Source organism: Giraffa tippelskirchi, chromosome 2, assembly GCF_054371585.1.
Source record: "Giraffa tippelskirchi isolate mGirTip1 chromosome 2, T2T-mGirTip1v1.2.pri, whole genome shotgun sequence".
NCBI lineage: Eukaryota > Metazoa > Chordata > Mammalia > Artiodactyla > Giraffidae > Giraffa > Giraffa tippelskirchi.
This window is the reverse complement of record NC_137276.1, coordinates 55,241,222-55,265,876: the sequence shown is the minus strand read 5'-3', so window position 1 is coordinate 55,265,876 and position 24,655 is coordinate 55,241,222. Positions and strand designations below refer to the sequence as shown.

Here is a 24,655-nt window from a genome sequence, read left to right as displayed (position 1 = left end):
TTATTAAACATATTTATAAGGATGAGGGGCAGTGTAGGTCCATGCAATGTGCACAGAGCACACACTAAATCAAGACTCATAACTCCACTTCTAGATGAGCCCCTGACACCGTGGAGAGATCTATCACCGACCTCTGTCACATCTCTCAGTGGCAGAAATAGGGGTCATTCTTCTTACCCTAAAAAGAGTTTGTTTTTTTTTCAGATGCAGTAAAGCCAAAGCTAAATTAGACAGAATGGCTATATTTTGCCCACATAGCTGCTTTGGATAATATTGCCATGTATTTTAATCTGTGTAGTACCTTCATACCATGCTATGTGTTTTAATTTTGTTAATGTGGTAGCAAAGGTGAGTGAGGCTCTTGACCAAATTGGGGCAGAAATTTCTATAAAGGCCAAAAATTTACTCAAACTAACATGAGAACTCAAAGGTGTTCAAAAGTGAATGTGCCATATATGAGAGTAAGATGACAATGTAGACAGGTTCTGTCTCTCTGGTGCTAAAATTGACCAGTGAAGTGTATGGGTGACCGCTGGCCAGGTATCTAATATTTATACATGGTTGAAAGGAACTTGCAGTTGAGAACACACATGGTTTATATATATATTGAATTTATCAGACTTGAAATCATTTTTTTTTTCCTTTTTGTCTTTAGGGCTCAAGTATTAACTGAATGTAGCACACCTCCTAAATTTGAGCAGATGCTTTCAAATTTACTTCTGAAATCATATCAGTCTCATGATGAAGTAATTTGCCTCCATCTACTTTATTATTTTCAATTAATTTATTTATTTTAATTGGAGGCTAATTACTTTACAATATTGTAGTGGTTTTTGCCATACATTGCCATGAATCAGCCATGGGTATACATGTGTCCCCCATGCTGAACCCCCCTCCCACCTCCCTCTCCATCCCATCCCTCAGGGTTGCCCCAGTGCACCGGCTTTGAGTGCCCCGTCTCATGCATCAGGCTTGGACTGATGATCTATTTCACATATGGTAATATACATGTTTCAATGCCATTCTCTCAAATCATCCCGTCTTTGCCTTCTCCTACAGAGTCCAAAAGTCTGTTCTTTATATCTGTGTCTCTTTTGCTGTCTCACATATAGGGTCATCATTACTATCTTTCTAAATTCCATATATATATGTTAATATACTGTATTGGTGTTTTTCTTTCTGACTTACTTCATTCTGTGTAATAGGCTCCATCTACTTTAGAATCCAAACTTGGTTAAAGGGAATTATTTTTTTTAAATCCTTATATTTTCTGAAAATTGCAGGTATAATTTCATTAGCAAGAATAATCATAGTTGTAAGATAAGTGACATTATAAGCAACAATTGCCTCAGCCATGGAATTTGTGATATGTTGATAACACTTCAGAAGATCTTCATGAGTTCAAAGGCAGCTGTACCTCTGCAATTTAAAAGAATTCAAATCTAATCTTCCATTTATAGTTCAAAGGATTTTAGAAAGACAGTACCTACAGCTAGGCTATAGGTAAATTTAATTCCAATTGTGGTTAACTTAAATATTTTGCTGTCTTAATTAGTGTTCCTTTTAAATAAGACCACTTAATTAAGTTCTAAATTCAGCTAAAGAAAGCTTACACTTTAATCAGTGTCACAGTATTCTCCATAGCAAAACCTAGATCTCAGCCTCAGCAGTGAGTGGCAGGGAAGGGAATGGGTTTTAACATCATAAGTAATTGTTGAGCCTATAGCTCTAGGCTGCAGATGCTTAGCTCAAAAAGTTTCTAGTCTTTCCAGCACACATCTGTGTTCAGATAGAGACTTAGTTTGGGATTCTGACTCCAGGACTCCTCATTTCTTCAGTGCTAGGCAGTTTATTCACCTGGGTAAAACTGTATCGTCTGTGTTTTTGTCTTTTTTTTTTAACTGAGAACAGTCCACAATCAAGAAATGTCATTTTTACGGGTGGTACTCCTATTACAGAACTTTCCCATCCATAGTTGGTGAATATCCGTTAAATTAATCCAAGCTTAGAAAGTTTGCCTTTAAATCAGTAACCAGCCTCTGTGACATGGTTTGCTTAATTAAGAACATTTTCAAATTGTCTAGTAATGTTTAAATCTAGGTCTTTATTTCTTACCATGAATCATGGCTTCTTTTCATGATATTTGGACTGTATTTTTAAATACTAGTCTTGGGAAAGTTAGCTGAATGAACGATGGTTTATGTATCTATACAATTTCCATGAAGAATGTCAGAAAGTGCTACAGATCAAACAAGGACTTTAAAATCAACCCTAGTTGAGTTTGTTCAAAGACTTACTGGCTGTGTGATTTTGAAACAAGAGGCTTAACCTTTGTGAACCTCTGTTTCTTCACTTGAGTAGCTAGGATGATGATTCCAAATTCACAGAATATTTTTTAAAAAACTGTCATGTGTTGAGTGCTTACCAAAACAACAAGTATTATTTATTTCTAATAATAATTCTAGAAGGGAGCTACTATTGTTATTTCCATGTTAAGATAGAAGGAAGGAAGTAGAGGAAGGCTAAGCAGCTAGTAAATAGCCAATCTCAGATTTAAAAACCAGGCTGTGCTCCAAACCATCCTTCATCTAAAATGTAAAGTTTAAATACCTGATGAGTTTCCCATTTTCCTTAACCAAGGGCTGACATTGAGGCTGAGGAGAATTGGCAGGAGATAAAGAAGAATACCTGAAGGGAGTGTTCTTTTATCAAATCAGCATTTAATAGGCCCCTCCAAATTGGCAGATTTGTGTATCACTGACAAAGTGTCTCCTTTCCTGTAACATCAAAGAGTAATTGCCATTTTTGTCTATGAATAAAAGTTGCCACAGTCAGGAAACAAACCATACAGTTCAGCACCATTTCTCTTGTGAAGTTAATTGATTTCTGCTAGTTGAAATTTTATGTCTAAAATCAAGTTTCCAAGAAAGAAGTATGCATACTTTCTCTAAAATGTATGCAGAGACCACACCGTATACCACAATTGAAGCAAACATTTGAACATGTTTCTAACATTCATGAATTTCTCTCTGTAAATTATGTAAAATGCATTTTTGCAAATATGTGCAGTAGAAGGTCTCTAGGCATAAAAATGGCCAAAATACATGTATGGAATATAATATCAACCACATGTGCTTGCTCATTTTTTTCCTTCCTACTATCATTCCTAGGGTTTAAAGTGCGGAACAGGAATACTAAAAGCTTTGTGTAAAGTACACCCATGCAAAAACTAAGCAGAGAACAAGGCTATAAACTCAATAGCTAAGCATTATGATATAGTTGAGGAAGATGTGATAAAAAGTTTTATGTTGGCTGAGCCATCCATGTAGATAACAGAGACTGGCAGTGAAGACAGGGTAGGAGTGGAGAAGAAGGATGTGAAACAGTGATCACATCTCCCATTGATGAGTAAATGACCAAGGAATCAACAAATGAGGATTCAGAGGATGGATAGTACCGTTCCCCAATGGGACAGTTGTGTGTTGTTTTTGTTTTGCTTTGCTTTGCTCTCCTGACAGGAGTAAGTGGGAGAAATGGAAGAATAATCTGGAAATGTAGGGAGGTTATTGGTCACAAGTGAGAGTTCTTTCATTTTCGCTCGAAGTCATTATTATTATTAGCTCTAATTTAGTTACTATTCAGAAAAGAAGCTCAAAGAAATAAACTGGCTGAACAGATGGGCATGGTCTGAAATTAGCCATGTGGGCTGATGGCCGTGGTAACAACTTTTTGCTGGCCAAAGAATGTGCATTTCTGTAGCAACATCAGCAGTTGAGCTAAACATTTTTTAAAAATCTCTTTTGGGGGGTTTTCTGCATCCAGGTCGAGTGCTAGGTTCATTGCATCTGTTTTAACACCCTAGACAAATCAAGTATTCACTTCTAGCTGGCAAGCATGCATATTGTAATTTCTCATCTTTGCCAGTATTGTTCTCTTCTCCTTTGTCCAAGGATTGCCTTTTAAAGCTTTTTGCTAAAGCTGGGCTTTTCTTCAGGGACAGCATATAAGAAGGAAATGAATAGAAGGGGTGGCTTGTTATTATAGATACAGCTGAACAAGTGGGAGGGGGATGAGGGCCAAACTGGAAGGATGTATTGAATAGGAAAGTGAGGTCTGCATTTGAAACCATACAACTGGCCCAATCACTGTAGAGAGTGAGGGGCCTGGCCCTGAAACTCACCAGGAGAGATACTTTGCTGACATTAAACTTGGCTCAGAATCTGCAATTTCTTTCCCTCACTTCATTGCTAGGGGCCAGTCTCCCCTATTCAGGGTTTTCATTGTTGTTTAGTTGCTAAGTCTTGTCCAACTCTTTTGTAACTCATGGGCTGTAGCCTGCCAGGCTCCTCTATTCATGGGATTTCCCAGGCGGGAATACTGGGGTGGATTGTCATTTCTTTCTCCAGGGGAGATGGAGTTTACACTGTGGTTTTTCTACTGTCAGTAAGACTCCTACCATTTTCTTTACACAACTGTTTATCAACTGTGGCTGTATTTCCTATTCTGAGCCTACTCTTTAGCCATCTAGTTGTAGGAAAAAAAAAAAAAAACTTATGTGTAAGAACACCAGGGAACGTTGATATTTTTTAATAAAATTGCTATCATGATGCAAGGCTTTCCAGAGATAAATAAATTCAGAGAACAGGAGTGGATGAATTCAGTGGAGCTTTGAACCAATGCAGAGTAGAAAAAATAATAGAGTATTAACCTGATTATGACTGAGCAACCTTCACTTCCACTTTTCAGCCTGATTAAGGCAAGATATATGCTTTAAAAAAAAAACAAAACATGTATTTACCATTAAAGATTACATATATACTTTTAAAATTTTATTAATTCCATCATGCTTTATTAAGATGAATAAGCAGAAAGAACTTCTATTATATGAATTTCTTTTGTTCTTATACCTGTATCTCTCAAGAGAGCAAAAATCTTAAAAAGCAGTCCCAAAATTCACCCTTCCCTGCAACTAACACAAACCACAACAAACATGCTGTGATATTTCTCAAAAGATGCACTGTTTATCACACTGTCAGAAGGTCTGCCAAACTCAATCTATGCAATAGAAATGCATCCTAAGACATTTTTTCCTTTGCTTTATGTGTTTAATAGTGTCATAAATTCAATCCACCTCACTGACTTTACCTGCTAGGCACATTTTGTCTTCACATTTGGATGGATTTGAACTTATCAAGGTGACATGTGTGATTTTTAAGTGGAAACTTTAATTTGTCATTTCTTAAAACCCAGCACCAATTAGCAGGGAGACTTAGCCACCTTAACAAAGGAGCAGAGCTTGCCTCAAACCCAGGCACACAGCCCCTGGTGGGTTTCCTAACTTGAGCCGGGCTACTTCAACCTCATCACACTTTATTATCTACAGCATGCTGATAGGAAGGCAGGGTGAAGGCATACACTGTACAATTTTCCTGGTAACCCATGAGGCCTGAACACTTCAGAGTGGGCTCAAAGCCATGGTAAATCAGTTGAAGACTAGAACAGTTTCAAACATCTTTCCTTATTTTCTTTTCCACACACAAATGGAGTAATGCATTTTAAGTGATGAAAACCCCTTAAAAAGCAAAACAAAACAAAAGCACTTCCCCTTAAAAGCAGCAGTCTCCCAAGGATACCATTGTCATATTAAATGAAGATGCAAAGAGTGAAGTGTGCTTAAACTCTCCCACATATGTTGGAAATAAAGTCCTCAGAAGTGAATGCATGCACGCACCTAGCACCTAACTCATCATTACAGGAAAATGAGAATGAAAACACTGTGGATCAAGTAATTCTGAATAAAGATGATGACATTAGGGCAGCTTCAGAGAACAGAAATTTATTTTTTCATCACAAATGTGCTTCCATCTTAAGTATTTTCTGATTTTGTACAATTATCTAATCAGTAATGTGCCTGCTTTATTTCAAGTGCAGTAAGTGAATTTCTTAAAGTTTATGAAAATATGTGTCTGCTTAAACAAATTCTCTCCATAGCCTGTTGGGTATTTGAAGTGTCCATGTATCAAAAGTCTTTGTTCTCAGCCTATAGGGAAAATTACCAAACACAATCCAGGGTGCCAGGTTTGAAAAGGTGCTAAAGAGAGCCTGCCCCATTACCTTTATTCCACTTTAGCTCACAGTGAAAGGTGGAAAAATTACCTGGGTGCCTTTCACTGTGATGGCTACAACTGCAATAGACCTTATCTAATAGTTTATTACAGTCAGAAAACAAAGCATATTCTAAAGAAAGAATCCACGGCTCCCATCTCTGACAGAATGGTCTCTTTGAATTCTTTTGTCGATTTCATAGATTTCTAACAACCAGAGGATTGTTTTTTAAATCTGATTTTTATGCCAGCAGCACAATTTCCTCCTCAGTAAGTAGGACAGATTCATCCCAGGAGCAACAATGGATGCATATCTGCTTAACTTGGCCATGACAGATTAAGCTTCAAGCAGATACACTAAATGCCACCTCCTTGCTTACACAAATTGTTCAGAGGCAGGAGAGTGAGGCCTCAGCTGTATTTGTTCCCTTGAACTGTCAGATGATGAGCCAGTACTGTCTGAGATGGCCAACCAGCCTTGATTGAGCAAAGACCATGGACAGGCGGGGCTGCCTAGACATGCCTCACTGCCAAGGCTTTCAGGTAAATATCCCACCTCCAAATTGCATCCACCTTAGGAAAGTTTCCCTGGACAATGCTTTGCAGGAAGTGGGCACTTGTTTGCTAAATATAAAAAAGAAAAATGAGAGAAAAATGTGAGTTTAGAGAAAATGCAGAGACCTTGCATATAGAGATAGATACTTTTCCGATTTGGCCAGATCTGAAATAAATGCTATTATTTCTGGCCCAGCAGTAGGGCAGTACTGACTGGAAAAATTGCTAAGTAAAAAATAAAAGTAAAATTAGCAATGAACAAACTAGTAAAACATGAGGAAAATGAACAGTAGGCCAAATCTACTGATAATGTTGATCAATTATGTTAGAAAATGATTTTTTATTAGAAAAATAACACTTGTAATATGAGGCTTTCTGAAAGAGCATTTGCAGTCTTTTAGAGACCAGTATGTTACATAAAGAAAACTGCAGAATTATAATATGAGGATCACAATTATTCATACACCATGAGGGGCATCTTAAATTGCTGTTGTTTGTTCGCTAGATATTACCTATAAAACTACAAAAGAAAGGTGGTGCTGTTTTGTTTGTTTTTCCCCCACAGACATAAGACTCTAGAATCCATCTGTCAATGTTAGACACAGACTGAGCCAAGCATCACAATAGCATGAATGTACTGTTCTCACGGTGATGTAATTGGTGGCTATTTTGCTCGTTGGAATCTCGAACCTTTCACAACCACATGCGTATGTTTGTCATTTATCCCTTTTCTCAGGTGCAAAGAAGGCTACCAAGGAGTCCGTTGTGATCAATTTCTGCCGAAAACTGATTCCATCTTATCGGATCCAAGTAGGTCATGAATTTTTCTTCTGTCTCTAACACAGTATAAAACTCTGAGTCACAGTTGCTAACTCATTGACCACTGGATCTCAGTTTTTTGTCTCTGAATGCTGCCAAGGGTGGGAGCTGGGGACAAGCATTCACCTTCAAGGTTTGTTCAGAATTATCTCTGTTGAGGTGTAGGTCTTCTCCAGGGATGGAGCCTGGTTTCCAGATTCATCTCCACTGCTACCCTCCCGTGGGAACTGCAACAAATCCTGCTCCCTTAGCTTTCAGGCTCCCTTAATGCTACCCCATTATGAAAACAAGGATATAGAAACATAAAAGACCTCATTATTTATCCAAAAGACTGTTATGAGAACTGTTATGTCATACTGCTTCTTACCTTCTGGTTGGTAATTTGTGAAAACATTAAGCCCTATTAACTTTAACCTTTCTGAAGTAAGGAAATATACATATAAAATTAAATAAGCAGTTTTCAGACCAACTGTGAAAACTCCATTTTTAGCAACCCTATTTGCATATCAGTGATTACCGTACCAACAACAAATTATTTTTTTTCCATTCATGAAAGAAGACAATTTGCTACTAAGAAATATTGCCATTTATTTCTGTCTCTGTGTGGAGTAAAAAATAATGTTCTATTCAAATATGCTCAGTTCTGGTCAAATGTGAAATTTTTCCTTTATCTGTAAATAATCTGATCTTTCAGTGACTGCTACAGTTGAAGCACCACTAAGAAAAGGGGACTTTTATTGAATCAGCAGTTTAGTTCAGTGAAGATAATGACAGGCATTTTCAGATTGTAAAAGCAATGTTTTGGTTTTCTGAATAACAAACATGCATAACATAAACTTTAGCAAAATACCATGTATTGATGGCAGCCAGTGGTCACCCTGTCTGTAAATGTGCAGGTTGCTGCATAGTGAACATGTTAAGCCATCCTTCAACACTTTTTCAAAGTGCATATTTTTATTAACCCCCCACCCTGAATTTTTAAGTACGTTACCCTGAATTTTTAAGTACGTTTCCCTGAGTAAACAGAATATTTTTTAAAAGAAAATTTTTGTGTAATTCAATTTGCTTGTGTTTTATCTTGACAAGGCAAGCTGCCACCATACAGCATTAACTATTCTTTTCTTTGCAAATTTAGCTCTCCTAAAGAAAAGTGGAGGTTGCCTAAAAGCCAGTAACCAAGCTGGCCATGGTTGATCTCTGTTCTCTGAAATGTGAGGCTCTGGTCTCTAGGAGTTTCCTAGGTAGGGGACAGTTACTGGAGTGTGTGGTATCTTTTCTATCTTGTAGTTTCAGCCACTTGCTCAGCTGTTGTCTAAAAGGTATGGTTGTGGCTAGAGACATGTATTTGCTGCATTAGAAAGCATAAAAAGAAGAATGGGTTTGCTGATTTCATTTTCTTTTTATTCACTTTGATGTACTTAGTTTTCCTTTTTTTTCCTTTGCTTCTTCCTTAATCTTCTCTTATCTTTCCTTCCCTTTTATTGTCCTTTTTCCTTTCTTCTCTTTATTATTTTCTTTCTTACCTATGCTCCCTGCCTTCCTCCCTCCCTCCTTTCCTTCCTTTTTGTTTTCCTATATAGCTGTAGAATACCTGTTCGGTACAGGGTACTGGAGCAGGGCTTGCATGCAGAACAAAATAGGTAAAATAACCTTTCTTTATACAATCTAATAAAACCTTTGCCATTCTATTAAACGTAATAGTCCATCACTGCAAATAGTGAGAATGAGACCACTATATGTGTTGAAACATATCATTCAGTACTCGAGAAACCAAGCAACGTACTAGGAGTTGGAGAATTCAGGTTTTTTACACCAGTGGGCCCAGAGGAGTTAACACTCCAAGCTCTGAGCCCCGAGCAAAGGGGTTACAGAGTTTTTACACATGGACAGGCATGATTAAGTGGGTTTGCAGGGGTTGGGCAATTGCAAAGAGGAGGACAAGGGTGAGTGACATAAACCCCGATTCCTAGTATTGTGAGTCCCTACTTTCTGAGACTATGTGACCTATGTGATCCAGACTTTGCAAGGAGCAAGCTGAGTTACAGAGGCAGAAGGAGCAGGAGGTTATGTAAAATTTTAACTTTTCCTCTTCATTCCCCGCTCTTGATGCTTCTATCACTCATTGTAGAAAGCATCATCTCATGTTTTGTTAGGCCATTCAGAGCTCCCCATCATTTAGGGAGCTATATTGAGTTATTATCATTTTTAACTTTATGGATTCAATTCGAGAGGTTATGAACTGGGTAATAGCATTGAGAATACAAGGGCCAAAAAGGAACGCCGCAAAGAACATGAAGAGAGGACTGGTTAAAGGGAAAAGCCACGATGCCCAGCTCCAGATATTGTTCCAGTTACCCCAGGAATTTGCTAGTCCCTCTCTCCTTTTTATGATTTGTTCCCTTAGCTGTTGGGCCATGTCCCTAACTATTCCTAATTGGTTTACATAAAAGCAGCATTCTTCATTCAAGAAGAGGCAGAGTCCTCCCTTTTCAGCTGTCAGTAGGTCTAGCCCTCTCCTATTCTGTAAAATTACCTCAGCCAGGGAATCTAGTTGGTCCTGTGAGGCCACTGATGATTTGGCTACTCTCTCTATGTAGTCTGTGAAGTCCTTGGATAGTGTATGGTAGAAGGTTGAAGAAACAATTCCTCCTATTCCCATACCTATCCCAGCCGTAATTCCCAGACCAACTAGTAGGAGTATAAACTGGATGGCTCTTTTTGACTGCGTATGTGCTGCCAGAGGTACGGTGAGAGTCTGGTTGTTAGGGACAGTATTCATCTGCGGAGTGAGGAAAGCTAAGGGGCAGATACCCATCCAGTTGACTGGTAGACATAAGTAAACAACTGTCCCACAAAGAGGCCTTGATGGGGGCAACACCATATTGTGTTTGTGGGAGGATGAGTGGGCCACTCACCTTTTAAAGTTTGATTACATTCGTCCCTGGCTAAATTGCCTACAGGTTCAGTTCCTCCATCATTTGTAAAGCATTCTGGAGCCTTTTGAGTTAACTCAATTGAGTTCCCATGGCTGTTGCATTATTCATTGGTACTGGTATGGCTAAGTACTGTGGAGCTCCTAAGGGTAAGCAAAGCCAACAGTCCCTGGCCAGCTGGTGGTTGGTTTCATTAAGAAGACAAAGAGTTGCGTTGAGAACCTGGTACAGATGAGGGTCTAAGGGGGAGTTAACTCTATAACCTGGGTCATACAGCCAACAGGCAGAGCCTGATCTCTTTAGGGCAAAGCTGTTTCGTGATTTCGTTTGTCTGCATTATTGTTCCTGTCCAGTAGGTTTTTCCATTTATTTGGCAGACAGACACCTGGTCTGAGTTGTAACATCTGTGTGGCATTTGGAGGTAGATGGAGGCACAGGGGCATGATGGCAATGCCATGGTGTTGGGATACCACATGGGGTTTGGATCCTCTGGTGGGGGGAAGATAGTGGCAGCGAGGAGCATAACTGGAAAACATTTTTGGCACCCAGACCTCTGGACATGCATTGCCTGGTTATGAAGGCAGTAGGTGATTGGCCTACAGGATTGGCTATCTATACATTGCTCTAGCTGATGGTTAAGTAAGTGACCTTCCAAGGGTTGACTGTAATGTTGACAGGTGCGTGATGGGTAAGGAACGGCACCATCTGTTATAGCAAGGGACACCAGAAGGCTGCAAGCAGCCTGCACATAACAGACAACTGAACACTAACAAAAGGTTCTCTGCCCATCTTTGGGTTGTCACGGCTATAGCAACTGAGCCTCTCATGAAGAGGGGTCAACTATGCTGTGAGCGATTTAGTTAGTAGGGAGAATCGATCATAAGAGACATCTAATAAGAATGAGGCTTCCCACTACTGTGAGATAACACAGCTAACCGCAGCTTCTGACCAAAATCCCAGTCCTGGAGTGCTATTGAAGCTAGTCCTGTAGTGAAGAACACAGCAATAATACCAATCAGTGATAGAGGCCAAGGTTTACAATGAAAATCCATTAATATTTTGATAGCCAGATCCTCAAGCTTCCTCCATGCATTGACCAGCCAGCTGTCGCAGTGTGGCTGGAGCAAGGCTGAAGAATCCTCAAGCTTCTGCTGTGCTTTGACTAGTCAACTTCTGGAGTGACTAGAGCAGGGCTCAGCGTTCTTCGTGGCTGAGGGCTGTTGTTTTTGGAACAAGACCTTAAGGGGATTTTCAGGGTCCCGAACTGTATTCCAGGTGTCCTCACCACAGGAAGCCGCTGCCTTCTTGACTCTGGTGTGGTGGATCCAAGGGATGACACCTGTAACTTTAACAGCAGTAGGGGTTTCCAGGGCGACCATGTGAGGCCTGTCCAAACTGGCTGAAGTGGCTCCTTTTTCCAGTCTTTTATGCATACCTCATCTGCCATTTGAAGGTCTAGAAGTGGACTTTACTGAAGTCAAGCCCTATAGGGGTGATAGCCCTATCTGGCTGATAGGGATGAACCCAATTGCTCAAAGGAATGGGTGTCCTTTCTAAAGTTTCTTGGGCGATATGGCGGAAGACTTCCCAGGGCCTGGAGGTGTCAGGACATCTCCAGGTCATCTAGTTGTTGGGGGTCTCCCTTGAGTTTTCCTGTCACTGGGGATGTTCTCTCATATAAGATCTCAAAGGGAGAATAGCCTGAGGACCTTAGAGTGTCTTGGGCTTAGAGTAAGGCTAGGGGTAACATGTTGAGCCAAGATAACTGGGTCTCCTGACAGAGTTTAGCTAATGTAGTCTTGACGGTCCGATTCATGTGTTCAACTTTCCCTGAGCTCTGCAGCCTGTAAGTGGTATAAAGCTTCCATTTGATTCCCAGTGTCCTGGATAAAGTTTGGATTATCTCACACACAAAAACTGGCCCATTGCCAGACCCTATGGAGAGAGGCAGCCCATATCTTGGGATTATGTCTCTTAGTAGGGTCTTGGCCACTGCTCGTGCCCATTCATTGCGCGTGGGGTAGGCTTCAGCCCATCCCGAGTATGTGCAGACTATCACAAGTAAATACTTTTAGCCCCTATAGGCTTGACTTCAGTAAAGTCCACTTCTAGACCTTGAAATGGCAGTGTCCCAACTGTCTGCACCCCTGGTTTGGGTCTTGGTTCTTGGCTGGCGTTGTTTTGCACACAAGTCACACATCTAGCACTGATCTGGGCACACAGGGTTGGGAGCTTAGGAATGAAATAGCAGCCACTTATTAAGCTTTCCAGCTCAGTTTTTCCTAAATGAGCTGTCTCATGATGTTGTTTTTTCTGATAGTCTGCTATATTGCTGGGGACAAAGAGTCTTTGGTTTGGGAGCTTCCACCAGCCCTCTTTTTCTTTTATTCCTCCCTCATTTAGAGCCCATTGATCTTCTTCCTTGTTATATCTTGGGTATGGAGGCAATTCTAGTGCTAGAGGACCTTAAAGATTGACTTGGGGCCCACTGTGGGTCTGGGTTGGGTCGCTGCCTCCATGGCTGTCTGATCAGCCAACCGATTTCCTTTGCTGATTGGATCAGTTCCTTGCTGATGGCCTTTACAATGTATGACTGGCACTTGGGAAGGCTTCCAGACTGCTCTAACAGCTGCAGGATTTTTTTTGTTTGTTTTTAATCTCTCTTCCCCCTGCTGTCAATAGTCCCCCCCTTTTTTTTTTATAAATGGCTCCATGAACATGTAAAGTAGCAAAGGCATACCTTGAATCAGTATAGATGTTGATTCGTGTCCCTTCGGCATAACTTAGCTCCTGGGCGAGTGCCCATAGCTCAGCCCATTGTGCTGACCACCCTTGTGGCAAGGCCTCAGCCTTCACTATCTCATCAGTTGTTATGGCATAACCTGCTTTGCGCTGCCCATCTTGGATGAAACTACTTCCATCAGTGAACAGTTCCAGTTCTGGGTTCTGGAGGGGAATGTCTGTCAGGTCCAGCCTGCATGAGTAAATTTCATCTATGACCTCCTCACAGTTATGATCAGTGGTTCCCGCTTCCATAGGTAAAAGGGTGGGCAGGGTTCAGTGTCTGCAGTCTCAAGTTGGACTCATGGGCTTTCTCAAAGCAGTCCTTGATAGTGAATCATCCTGGAGTTGGTCAGCCACTCATGCCCCTGCTGTTCATCAGGGCAGTAACAGCATGGGAAACCTTTATATTTATATTTTGTCATAGAGTAAGCTTATCTGCTTCTCTGACCAAAATCACAGTGGCAGCTAATGCCCAGGAGCATGACAACCATCCCACGGCCACTGGATCCAGTCATTTGGACAGTTATGCAACCAGGCGCTGCCATGGCCCAGTTGTTTGTGTGAGAACCCTCAGTGCAGTGTGATTTTTCTCATGTACAAAGAGGTTAAAGTCCCATGTCACATCTGGAATCCCTAATGCTGGCGCACTGGGCAAGAGTCTCCATCTCCTTGAAGGTCTTTTCCTGTTCAGGTCCCCCCTCCAGGGGGCCCTTACCAGACCCTGCTGTGGCTTTAAACAAAGGCTTGGCAATTTCAGAGAAACCTGGTATCCAGATCTGGCAGAATCCAGCAGCCCTGAGGAACTCACGGACTTCTTTCTTGGTGTCCAGCTGAGATATTGAACAGATGGCTTGCTTCCTCTCATGTCTGAGCACCCAATGCCTTTTTGTGATGATAAACCCGAGGTACTTGACCTCCTGCCTGCAGATCTGAGCCTTTTTCCATGACACCTTGTACCCTGTGGTGGAGAGTAGATCCAATAGGGCTTTGGTGCCTCTCCGGCAGTCCCCTTGGGAGGGACTGGCTGGCAACAGGTCATCCGCATACAGGAGCAGGGTGCAGTTGAAAGTTTCTCCAGGAAAGGCAGCAAGGTCCGCAGTCAGGGCTTCACCAAACAAGATAGGTGATTTTTTGAAACCTTCTGGCAGTCGGGTCCAAGTCTGCTGTATCTTACTCCCGGTGTGTGGGTCTTCCCATTCAAAGGCTAACAAGGGCTGGCTGGTGAAGCCAGAGGCAGAAGAATGCATCCTTGAGATCGAGGCAGGTGAACTAGCTTGCTTGAGCGGGTAAGAGACTCAAGAGAGTGTAGGAATTTGGGACCACTGGATGGATGGTAATCACTGCACTGTTGATGGTGCAGAGGTCCTGGACAGGCAGTAGTCATTCCCTCCAGACTTTTGACAGGTAAGATTGGAGTGTTACAGGGAGACTGAAATTCAATTAGGATCTCAGCATCTTGTAGGCACTGGATGTGGTCCCGAATTTCCAGGCGTGCCTCTCATGGTACTGGATATTGTTTCTGTCTAATAGGAGTGGCTCCTGGCCTCAGGTCCACTACAGTGGGGACACGGTTTTTGGCCAAACCTGGGGGCCACTTCTCTTCCCAGACATCAGCAAATTCTTTTAACAGTCTTGGGGGATTTATTTGTTCCTTTCCTGAGGAATAGAGACACCATTCATCTTCCCTGGGTATGGTCTCATCATCAGAGCTGATTGGCTCCCCAGAGTGAGGCTTGCAGACTTTCCAGGGGCAAAGGTGATTTGTGCCCCCAGCTTTGTCAGTAAGTCTCTACCCAGCAGGGGAATGAGACATCCTGTTAAGTAAAGAAATTCATGAATCACCAGATGTCCCCCTAGCTGACATAAACGGGCCTTGCAAAATGAGCAGGCTGCCGTGTCCCCTGTGGCCCCAACAATAGTTGCTGTTTGGCCTGTGAGGGGAGCCACAGGTGTGGTTACCATGGAGTGTTCAGCTCTGGTATCCACCATTAAAGTCCTTGATTGGCCCCCTACTTTCATCGTGACCATGCGCTCCTGGGGGCCAAGGATCAGGGAGCCTGGTCTTCCCTAGTCTGATTCTGCTCCGGCCAGGCCAATAAGGTTTTGAATGGCCAGCTCAGGTTGGTATGTTTCTTTCTTGGGTTGACTGAACTTGTTCAACCCTTTAGATGTCCCTCTGCGATGGGGGCACTTATTCCTCCAGTGTCCGGTCTCTTTGCAATAGGCGCACTGGTCATGTCATAGTGGTGATCTCTTCTTAGTTTCCCCTTTCCATGAGGGAACAGTCTGTTTCACTTGATCTGAGCTCCTCAATGCCACTGCTAGCAGGGCTGTTTTCTGTTTCATTTTTTTGTCTGCTTCTCATTGGGCTTCATGGTCTCGGTTCACAAAGACTTTATTTGCTACCTCCAGGAGCTGTGTAGCATTCATCCCAGTGAAGCCTTCCAGTTTTTGGAGCTTTCATTGGTTGTCTGCACAGGATTGAGCCACAAAGGCAGCATTAATCATTCATTGATTCTTGGGTGTCTCAGAGTCGAATGGGGTGTATGTCTGGAACGCTTCACACAGTCTGTCATAGAAATTGGTGGAAGTCTCATCTGCTTTTTGGATTATCGTTGTAATTTTGGACATATTGGTGGGTTTTTTGGCTCCTGCTCGAAGTCCATGTAGAAGGGCATCATGGTAGTGACCCAGGGTTTCTTGTCCTTCTCTGGTATTGAAATCCCAAGTAGGTCTCATCTATGGCATCGCTTCTCGTGCCCATCTTTCTACATCTAAGACCTCTGCAGGGACTTGTCCTTGGAGACATTTTTGGGCTTCTGTTGAGATGCGTCACCTTTCCTCAGTAGTGAAGAGAAACATAAGGAGCTGGCATCAGTCTTCCCGTGTAGGCTAATGGGTGTGGAAAATGGACTCTAGGAGGTCAATCATAGCCTGTGGTTTATCAGAGTATGCTGGGTTATGGTGTTTCCAGTTTAGGAGATCAGTAGTGCTGAAGGGCTGGTAATAGAGGATGGAGCAACCAGGCTGGACTGAGCCATCCTTGTTCACTTGTTGAGGACCTTGAGTTTCTCGCACTGGCATTTGACGGGCCGCGACCAGCTGGTTAGATTGTTTGGCCAAGCAGAGCTTCTTCCCTACTGGCTTGGGGCTGGAGTCTTGCTTATGAGGTGGTGCGGGGGACAGGGAGGGAGGTAGACTGTCTGGCAATGGGTCTGGCACTGGCTGTTCTGGGCTTGTGGAGTCAGGGGAATGTTTAGGGGGGGCAGCAGTGGGTCTTCCACTGGATCTCCCTGGAATATAGATTTTTTTTTTCCCTTCTTCTTTCTGTTTTCTGAGTGGTTGGGCCACAAATACCCTATTCTGTCCCTGTCCGTTTGTGCTAAATCTTGTCCATGGGGGCAGGGTCTGTGTTATTAGATGCCAGGAGTCTATGTATGGAAACTGATCTGGATGTCCTGGAGTCCCAGTGACTACCTGGTGCATTGCTTGGACAGTGGGCAGGTCGAGAGTGCCCTCTGGCAGCCATCCAACATCAAAGGACGGCCAATTGAGCTCACATAAGTTATGAAGCTTCCTGGGGTCATCTTGACTCTGTAATCCCATGAAAAGCCCTTCTTAAAGTTCTTTATCATGGAATCTAAAACTGTTGGCTTAGAGGAACTTCCACCCATGTTGACAAATGTAATCTACCTGGCAGCGTTTTGAGGAAAACTTAATCTCTTAGATGTCGGCTCAAGGAGTCAGTCGACAGAAGAATAACCAGTAACCATTAATTTCTCCCTCCCTGTGTTTCCTGCCCTAGTCAGTGGTGCAAAGACAAACAAGGGTGGGTGCTCCCTCAAAAGAGGAGACCATTCAGGTGCCCGCTTGGCCACATCCCTGGGGGGACTGTAGGTGCCTCTTAGCATTGGCAGATCAGTATAAACTCCTGATATGGATCTGTCTCACAGGGAGGGATTGGGTCCCCCAGAGGCAGACACTGCCTTGGGCCGTATGAGGCCACCATGGAACCACAAGATAGGGCCCACTCAGACTCCATAGCCATGAAAGCCATGAAGCCACATAATCAAGCCTGAAGCACAGGCGAATCAGACCACACACTCATTCACATTAATTTTTTGTCTGCCTGGTCACTCTCCTGAGGGAGATTTAAGATGCCTCTTAGCATTGGCAGGTCAGTATAAACCCCTGACCTGGACCAGCCTTGCAGGGCAGGATCAAATCCCCCAGAGACTGGCACCACCTTTTAGTCTTATGAGGTTGTCATGGACCCACAGGTTTTGGACCTTCTCAGGCTCCATAGTCTTAGGACTGTGGAGCTCACTTTCACTTCCTTCAATCAGCAATAATGCATACACAATCACTCAGAGGTTATCACAATGCCTCCCTTTTCTTGAGTCCCCAGGTCTCCCTATCTGATGTTCCCTTCCTGGGAGCTCCAAGGAGGAGGTCAGTCTCCTCTTCTACCTTTTGGGGTAGGACCTGACTGGGGACTGGCCCTGGGGCTTACCTGATCCTGTGGCCATTCCTGTTGAGTTGGTCCATCCTTCCAATGAGTCCAGTCAGGGCTCGGCTGTCTGGAGAGTCAGAATGCCAGTCCAAAAGAGAACCATCAGGTGGTGGACCTCCTCATTTGTCTCAGGGCTTCTCCACTCTAACCTGGCCAAGCCACCAGTCAGGCTTCTCAAGGGGCTGGCATGGTTGGAAACTTGCTGGGACCTCCAGAAATGTTGCAGAAACCAGTACTCGAGAAGCCAAGCACCACACTTGGAGAGTTGGAGAACTCAAGTTTATTACACTGGTGGGCCCGAAAGAGTTAACACTCCAAGCTCTGAGCACCAAACAAAGGGGTTACAGAGTTTTTTATACATGGACAGAAATGATTAAGCGGGTTTGCAGGGGCTGGGCGATTGCAAAGAGCAGGACAAGGGTGAGTGAGATAAGCTCCAGTTCCTAGTATTGTGAGTCCCCACTTTCTGAGGCTATATGACCTACATGATCCAGACTTTGCAAGGAGCAAGTGGAGTTACAGAGGCAAAAGTAGCAGGAGGTTATGTAAAAATTTTAACTTTCCCCTTCATAAGGACTGTGTGCTCCTCAAAGAAAAATGATCCTGTGATTAGTCACTAACCCTGAAAACCTTGGTCCTACTGTTGACTAAAAAATAGATGCACAACTTGAGAGTTGTGAGTTAAGTTTTGGGGGCAAAATGAGGATTGCAGCCTGGGAGGCAGCACCTCAGCTCTGAGAGACTGCTCCAAAGAGGCAGTGGGAGAAAGGTCAATATATAGGATTTTGGTGAAGGGGGAGTTCAATGCCATTAAGCACTCATTTTAACCATTTTAATAAAAGGTTTTCTGCTAGCCAGGAGGATCTGATGTCACCATGAAGGGATTCGGTGCCTTTCTAGATATGAGGAGATGCAAAGACTGAGATTATAAAATCTATTCCTAAAAACATCCAACTACCTAAAGACCTGTCCCACCAGATTCCCTGGAGCACAGAGTGCCTCCCTTCACCCTGAACTCCTTCAGGGGGTGTTGAAGGTCAATAGCTATAGCAGCACAGGGTTCGGTCTCAGCAGAGACAGTTGTCAAATGCCCTTGTTGTTCAGTTGTTGGCAATGCTCTTGGCAAGTGCCAATTTGTAGTTGACACTACATACATAAAAATATTTAGTGCAACAATATTTAAAATGGTAAAAATTATGTTTAAGTAGAACATCATTGGCATATTGATCATGTTCTAATAATTTAACATTAAAATAAGAGCTGTATGAAATACTCCTATTAAGTGAAACAGCAAGATAGAAAATTATTTTCATTCAAGATTGCAATAAGGACTTCCCTTAGTCCAAAGATAGGGGGAGAAATACACCATAATGCTAAAAGGCAATTTTAAGTATTGGGGTTATAGAAGTATGTGATATTTTTTCTTTTTATCCTGTTCTTTGTAAAATGGCACATCATTGTATGAATCAAAATGATAGAATGCCCCGTATTGGGCTGCATTAAAACAAGCCTGCAAGGCTTGTGCTTGCCCAGCTTCAAGACCAAAGAAAAGGCAACCTCAAGAGTCTGTAAAAAAAAGTTATCAATGATTTAATGAATAGGGAGGGATTACATATCTAAAGCAGGGCCCAGAAGTGAGGCCTCCACCCTATGTGGCAGAAGGTGAACAGGACTTAGCAGCAGACTTTGTTGACAGAAAAAGAAACGCAAAAAGGCAAAATGGTTGTCTGAGGAGGCCTTACAAATACCTGTGAATAGAATAGAAGTGAGAGAAGGAGATAAAGAAATAAGGAGAAAAGGAAAGATAAATCCATCTGAATAGAATCCCAAAGAATAGCAAGGAGAGATAAGAAAGCCTTCCTAAGTGATCAATGCAAAGAAATAGAGGAAAACAATAGAATGGGAAAGACTAGACATCTCTTCAAGAAAGTTACACATACAAAGGGAACATTTCATGCAAATATGGGCACAATAAAGGACAGAAATGGTATGGACCTAACAGAAGCAGAAGATAGTAAGAAGAGGTGGCAAGAATACACAGAAGAACTATCCAAAAGAAAAAAAAAATCTTCATGACCCAGATAACCACGATGATTTGATCACTCACCTAGAGCCAGACATCCTGGAGTTCGAAGTCAACTGGGCCTTAGGAGGCATTACTACAAACAAAACTAGCAGAGGTGATGGAATTCCAGTTGAGCTATTTCACATCCTAAAAAGTGATGCTGTGAAAGTGCTACACTCAATATGACAGCAAATATGGAAAACTTAGCACTGGCCACAGAACTGGAAAAGGTCAATTTTCATTCCAATCCCTAAGAAAGGCAATGCCAAAGAATGTTCAAACTACCACACAATTGCACTCATGTCACACGCTAGCAAAGTAATGCTCAAAATTCTCCAAGCCAGGCTTCAATAGTACGTGAACCGAGAACTTCCAGATGTTCAAGCTGGATTTAGAAAAGGCAGAGGAACCAGAGATCAAATTGCCAACATCTGCTGGATCATAACAAAAGCAAGAGAATTCCATAGAAAACATCTACTTCTGCTTCATTGACTACACTAAAGTCTTTGAATGTGTGGATCACAAAAAACTGGAAAATTCTTAAAGAGATGGAAATACCAATCCACCTTACCTGCCTCCTGAAAATCTGTATGCAGGTCAAGAAGCAACAGTTAGAACCAGACATGGAACAACGTACTGGTTCCAAATTGGGAAAGGTGTACGTCAAGAATGTATACTGTCACCTTGCTTATTTAACTTATATGTAGAGTACATCATCTGAAATGCCAGGCTGGATGAAACACAAGCTGGGATCAAAATTGCAGAGAGAAATATCAATAACCCAGATATACAGATGACACCACCCTTGTGGCAGAAAGCAAAGAGAAACTAAAGAGCCTCTTGATGAAAGTGAATGAGGAGAGTGAAAAAGCTGGTTTAAAACTCAATATTCAAAAAGCAAAGATCATGGAATGTAGTTCCATCACTTCATGGGAAATAGATGGGGAAACAGTGGAAACAGTGTCAGACTTTGTTTTTTTGGGCTCCAAAATCACTGCAGATGGTGACTGCAGCCATGAAATTAAAAGACACTTGCTCCTTGGAAGGAAAAGCTACAACCAACCTAGACAGCATATTAAAAAGCAGAGACATTACTTTGCCAACATAGGTCCATCTAGTCAAGCTATAGTTTTTCCAGTAGTCATGTATGGATGTGAGAGTGGGACCATAAGGAAAGTGGAGTGCCAAAGAATTGATGCTTTTGAGCTGTGGTGTTGAAGACTTTTGAGAGTCCCTTGGACTGCAAGATCAAAGCAGTCAATGCTAAAGGAAATCAGTCCTGAATATTCATTGGAAGGACTGAAGCTGAAACTCCAGTACTTTGGCCACCTGATGTGAAGAACTGACTCATTGGAAAAGACCTTGATGCTGGGAAAGATTGAAGGTGGGAAGAGAAGGGAACAACAGAGGATAAGATGGTTGGATGGCATCACTGACTCAAAGGACATGAGTTTGAGCAAGCTCTGGGAGCTGGTGATGGACAGGGAAGCCTGGCGTGCTGCAGTCCATGGGGTGTTAAAAGGTTGGACGTGACTGAGAGCCTAAGCTGAACTGAGGAGAATGGAAAAGAGTATTACCAATTATAAGGGGAGCTGACCTCAGGTTGGCTCATTGGTTACCACGGAAACCAGCAGAGGGGCATGTGTTCCTCACTGCCCTTTGGATAAGCTATCAGAGTGGAGACATTCTGATCTAAAACTAGAACAATCATTAGCTGGGACCTGGGCAAGTATGTAAGAACATCAGTCATGAGAGTAGAGTATAGGTGAAACAGACACTGGTTGAGCAGGGGATGCATGGAGAACAGCCATCTTGAGGATCCTGAACGTACACCTTGAAACTAAAAAAAAAAAAATGCTAAACTAAAAAACTTTGAGAAACCTATAGATGAGTCCCTGAGACAGTTTAAATAGGAAAAGCATTTATCTCCCATTCATTCACACATGCATCCATTGACTTATACAATCACTTATTCTTTCCCTAAATATTTTCTGATCTGAGATCCACCGAGGACCACTAATTGGTCAGATTATGTTCATACAAAGGTGTACAAACTATGTTTAGCTCTGAGGCCCCCAAGGCTAGTGAGGGAGAAAAACATGTAGATATGTAAGCATGGACATGATTCTGATGGAAACACTTATTCCTTTGTGACCTTGGCAGATTTATTAAACCCCTGAATCTCAGTCTTTTTATCTGAATAATGCCAATAAAACTACCTATAAGCATCTATCACCATGACTGACAAGAGGTCGTTTCTAGATGAATATTAGCCCAAATCCTTCGCTCTTGATCATCATCATGCTGACACATGTTTAGAGTTTACATGTGTCAGGCACTGAGCCAAAGGGCTTTACCTAGATTATCTCATCAAACTCTCATAATCATAGTCCAGCAGAGTTACTGGCATTTGACCACAGTTTGTAGATGAACAAATTAGGCCTCAGAGATGTTAAATAAACTTCCTCCAAGGTCACACAGCTAGTTGATGCTGGGATCTAACTTATAATCCAAATGGCTTTAGGGCATGAGCTCCCAACTATAGGACTCTTTCCTTCCGTCCCTAGGCTCTTCATTCCTCTAGTTATTTTCAATATGACATTTATCACTCTAAATTTCATTGCCTAAAACTCAATGACCTGCAGCAAACATTATTCTAAGGAACAATATTTGCACAATTTTCATATCTTAATGCAGCAACTTGAGCTTCCATAGAGATTTAAATCCCTAATGAAATTTCCTTGTCAAAATTCTTGCTGAAGGATCGTTTAATTTTCTGCTTATGATATCTTGGAATGACTCTATGCCCTGGAAATGAGTCCCTCCAACATCCTCCTCTGCTTTTCCTTCTCCGTCTCTTTCCTCCTCTCTTTTCTCTCTTCTCTCTCCATTTTTTGAATGCATGCTCCCAAGGAACAGGGAGTAGAAATCTCTGCTCTATTATTCTCCCCCAGGCAATGCAGATGATCAGAAGTGTGTTCTTTTGTCAATTAATTAAAAACAATAATAATACCTCAAGTTGCATGCATTTAGGAAACTAATAAATGCAATTAGCCAGGATGTCACTCTGAAAAACTCAGCGGCTATTAGGACCAGTGGCCTCAGCCTGGGTCCTCAGGCCTGTTATTCTAAACAGTCCCCAAGAACCTGTAGCCAACTCTACTCAGAAAGAGTATCGGTAGGGAGTTTCCAAAGACACCCATACCCCATCCTCTTGCCTTTTGAGATTTCATGTAGTATCTGGAAATGTGTGCAATGTGACAGCTACTAGATGGAAGGACATAAGGATAATTTCTCTGAATTGAATTTTAAAAGATCTTGATTCTAATCTTGTGACCGTTTGCTCTTAGTAACGCGGCCTTGAGTAAATCACAGTGTATTGAGTCACGGTTTCTTTATCTGTAGAAGAATCCTTCAGGCACCCTGGTTGAAAGAAGAAAACAACCCTCAGTACAGAGCAGGCTGTCCTGCAAGCCATTCAAAAGTGGGGTCAAATGCAGAGCTGAAATAATCCATACTGTATTCATTCACTCACTTATCCTCTAAGTAATTAAGCACATATAAAGTGCACCATGCTGTGGATTCAAATAGTAATAATTAAGAATCCTACTATCAATAAACTCATAGTCTAGAAAGCTGCATTTATTTAAGTGAATTACAGGCTCCAAAGAATATGCTGTGTATAACACATTATTATTTTTTTTTAATTCACTCAAACTCTTACTAATAATTTGGCATGGGGCAAGTTGCTTAACCTTGATGGGTCCTAGTTTTCTTCTCTATAAAATAAAATAGTAATTGTCTCTAATGCAGACAGCTTTTGTTGCATTAAATAAAATAATCCATTCAGAGTAGTTTGTGCTTGACACATGGTGAAAGCTTAATAAATGTTGTCTAGTATTATCATTATTTTTTATCTTAACTGTTATCATTGCATTTATAACTACATGGTGTTGCTGCATGAAACATTATCTGATCTCAAATATCTTCAGTTGCATAGAGGCAAGAAAAAATTGTACAAACAAATACAAATAAAGAAACACATTGAAATACAAGACAGTTTAAGCAACTTTGTCAAAATGCGGGACAATAAAAATTCACCTAAAGTGGAAGGAAAGATCTGGGTTGTTCAGGAAAGGCTTACCTAGGCAAGAACAACGTAGTGAGTTTTTCATGTGTAGTTCTGTGGCTGTATACTGTTGCACAGGCTGAACACTGCCCAACTTGACAAGTATCAATCATACAAAAGTGTGAAGGATTCTCTATAGAGGTGGGCTACATGGCCTTGGGTAGAAAATTTCCATTAATAAGTTATATGGATAAAGAGACGAAGGTACAAAGGTACAAAGCATAAACTAATAACCACTTGCTCTTGGTCCATTAATCCTTACTAATGAGAGAGGATGTCTTCCTGACTGAAATCTACCAGAATACTTAAGTTTTTACATTACTCTGTCCTCCAAGTAGTCACAAAAACATTGCTAGTAGAATATATTAATGTGTAAAATTTACATATTATTTTTTCTGGCCTTGGAAGAAGTGTAACAGAATTAATCGGATTTTGACCATGCCTCTTTGAATCTTACAAAGTCCATCAACTCTTTCAGATCTATTTTGTTTTTAGATATTCAGTCACTAGTATCTTCAAGTCTACCCATTTAATTTGTACTAAATACTTAACTTTTACTAATTAAACATGCAAATGCACATTATTTCTAGAACACTAGGAAGATAAATATATTTACAAGAAATAAAACATTTATTATGATCACAACACTCAGAGATAACTACCAATATTCATTTAGATCATAGCATTCCAACTGTTCTGTAACTTTTATGTGGAATGCATAGTCACTCAAATTTGGAAAATATGTATGTTTAC

General features: G+C 41.7%; 1 protein-coding gene across 1 annotated transcript in view; it reads left to right on the top strand.

The window, feature by feature from the left end:
* Positions 1 to 24,655, top strand: part of NRG3 (neuregulin 3) — a 1,196,705-nt gene that overhangs the window by 891,042 nt on the left and 281,008 nt on the right. Inside the window, exon 3 of the mRNA XM_081563517.1 lies at positions 7,396 to 7,469. Coding sequence (XP_081419643.1) covers positions 7,396 to 7,469 — 74 coding nt within the window. The remainder of the gene's footprint in view (positions 1 to 7,395; positions 7,470 to 24,655) is intronic.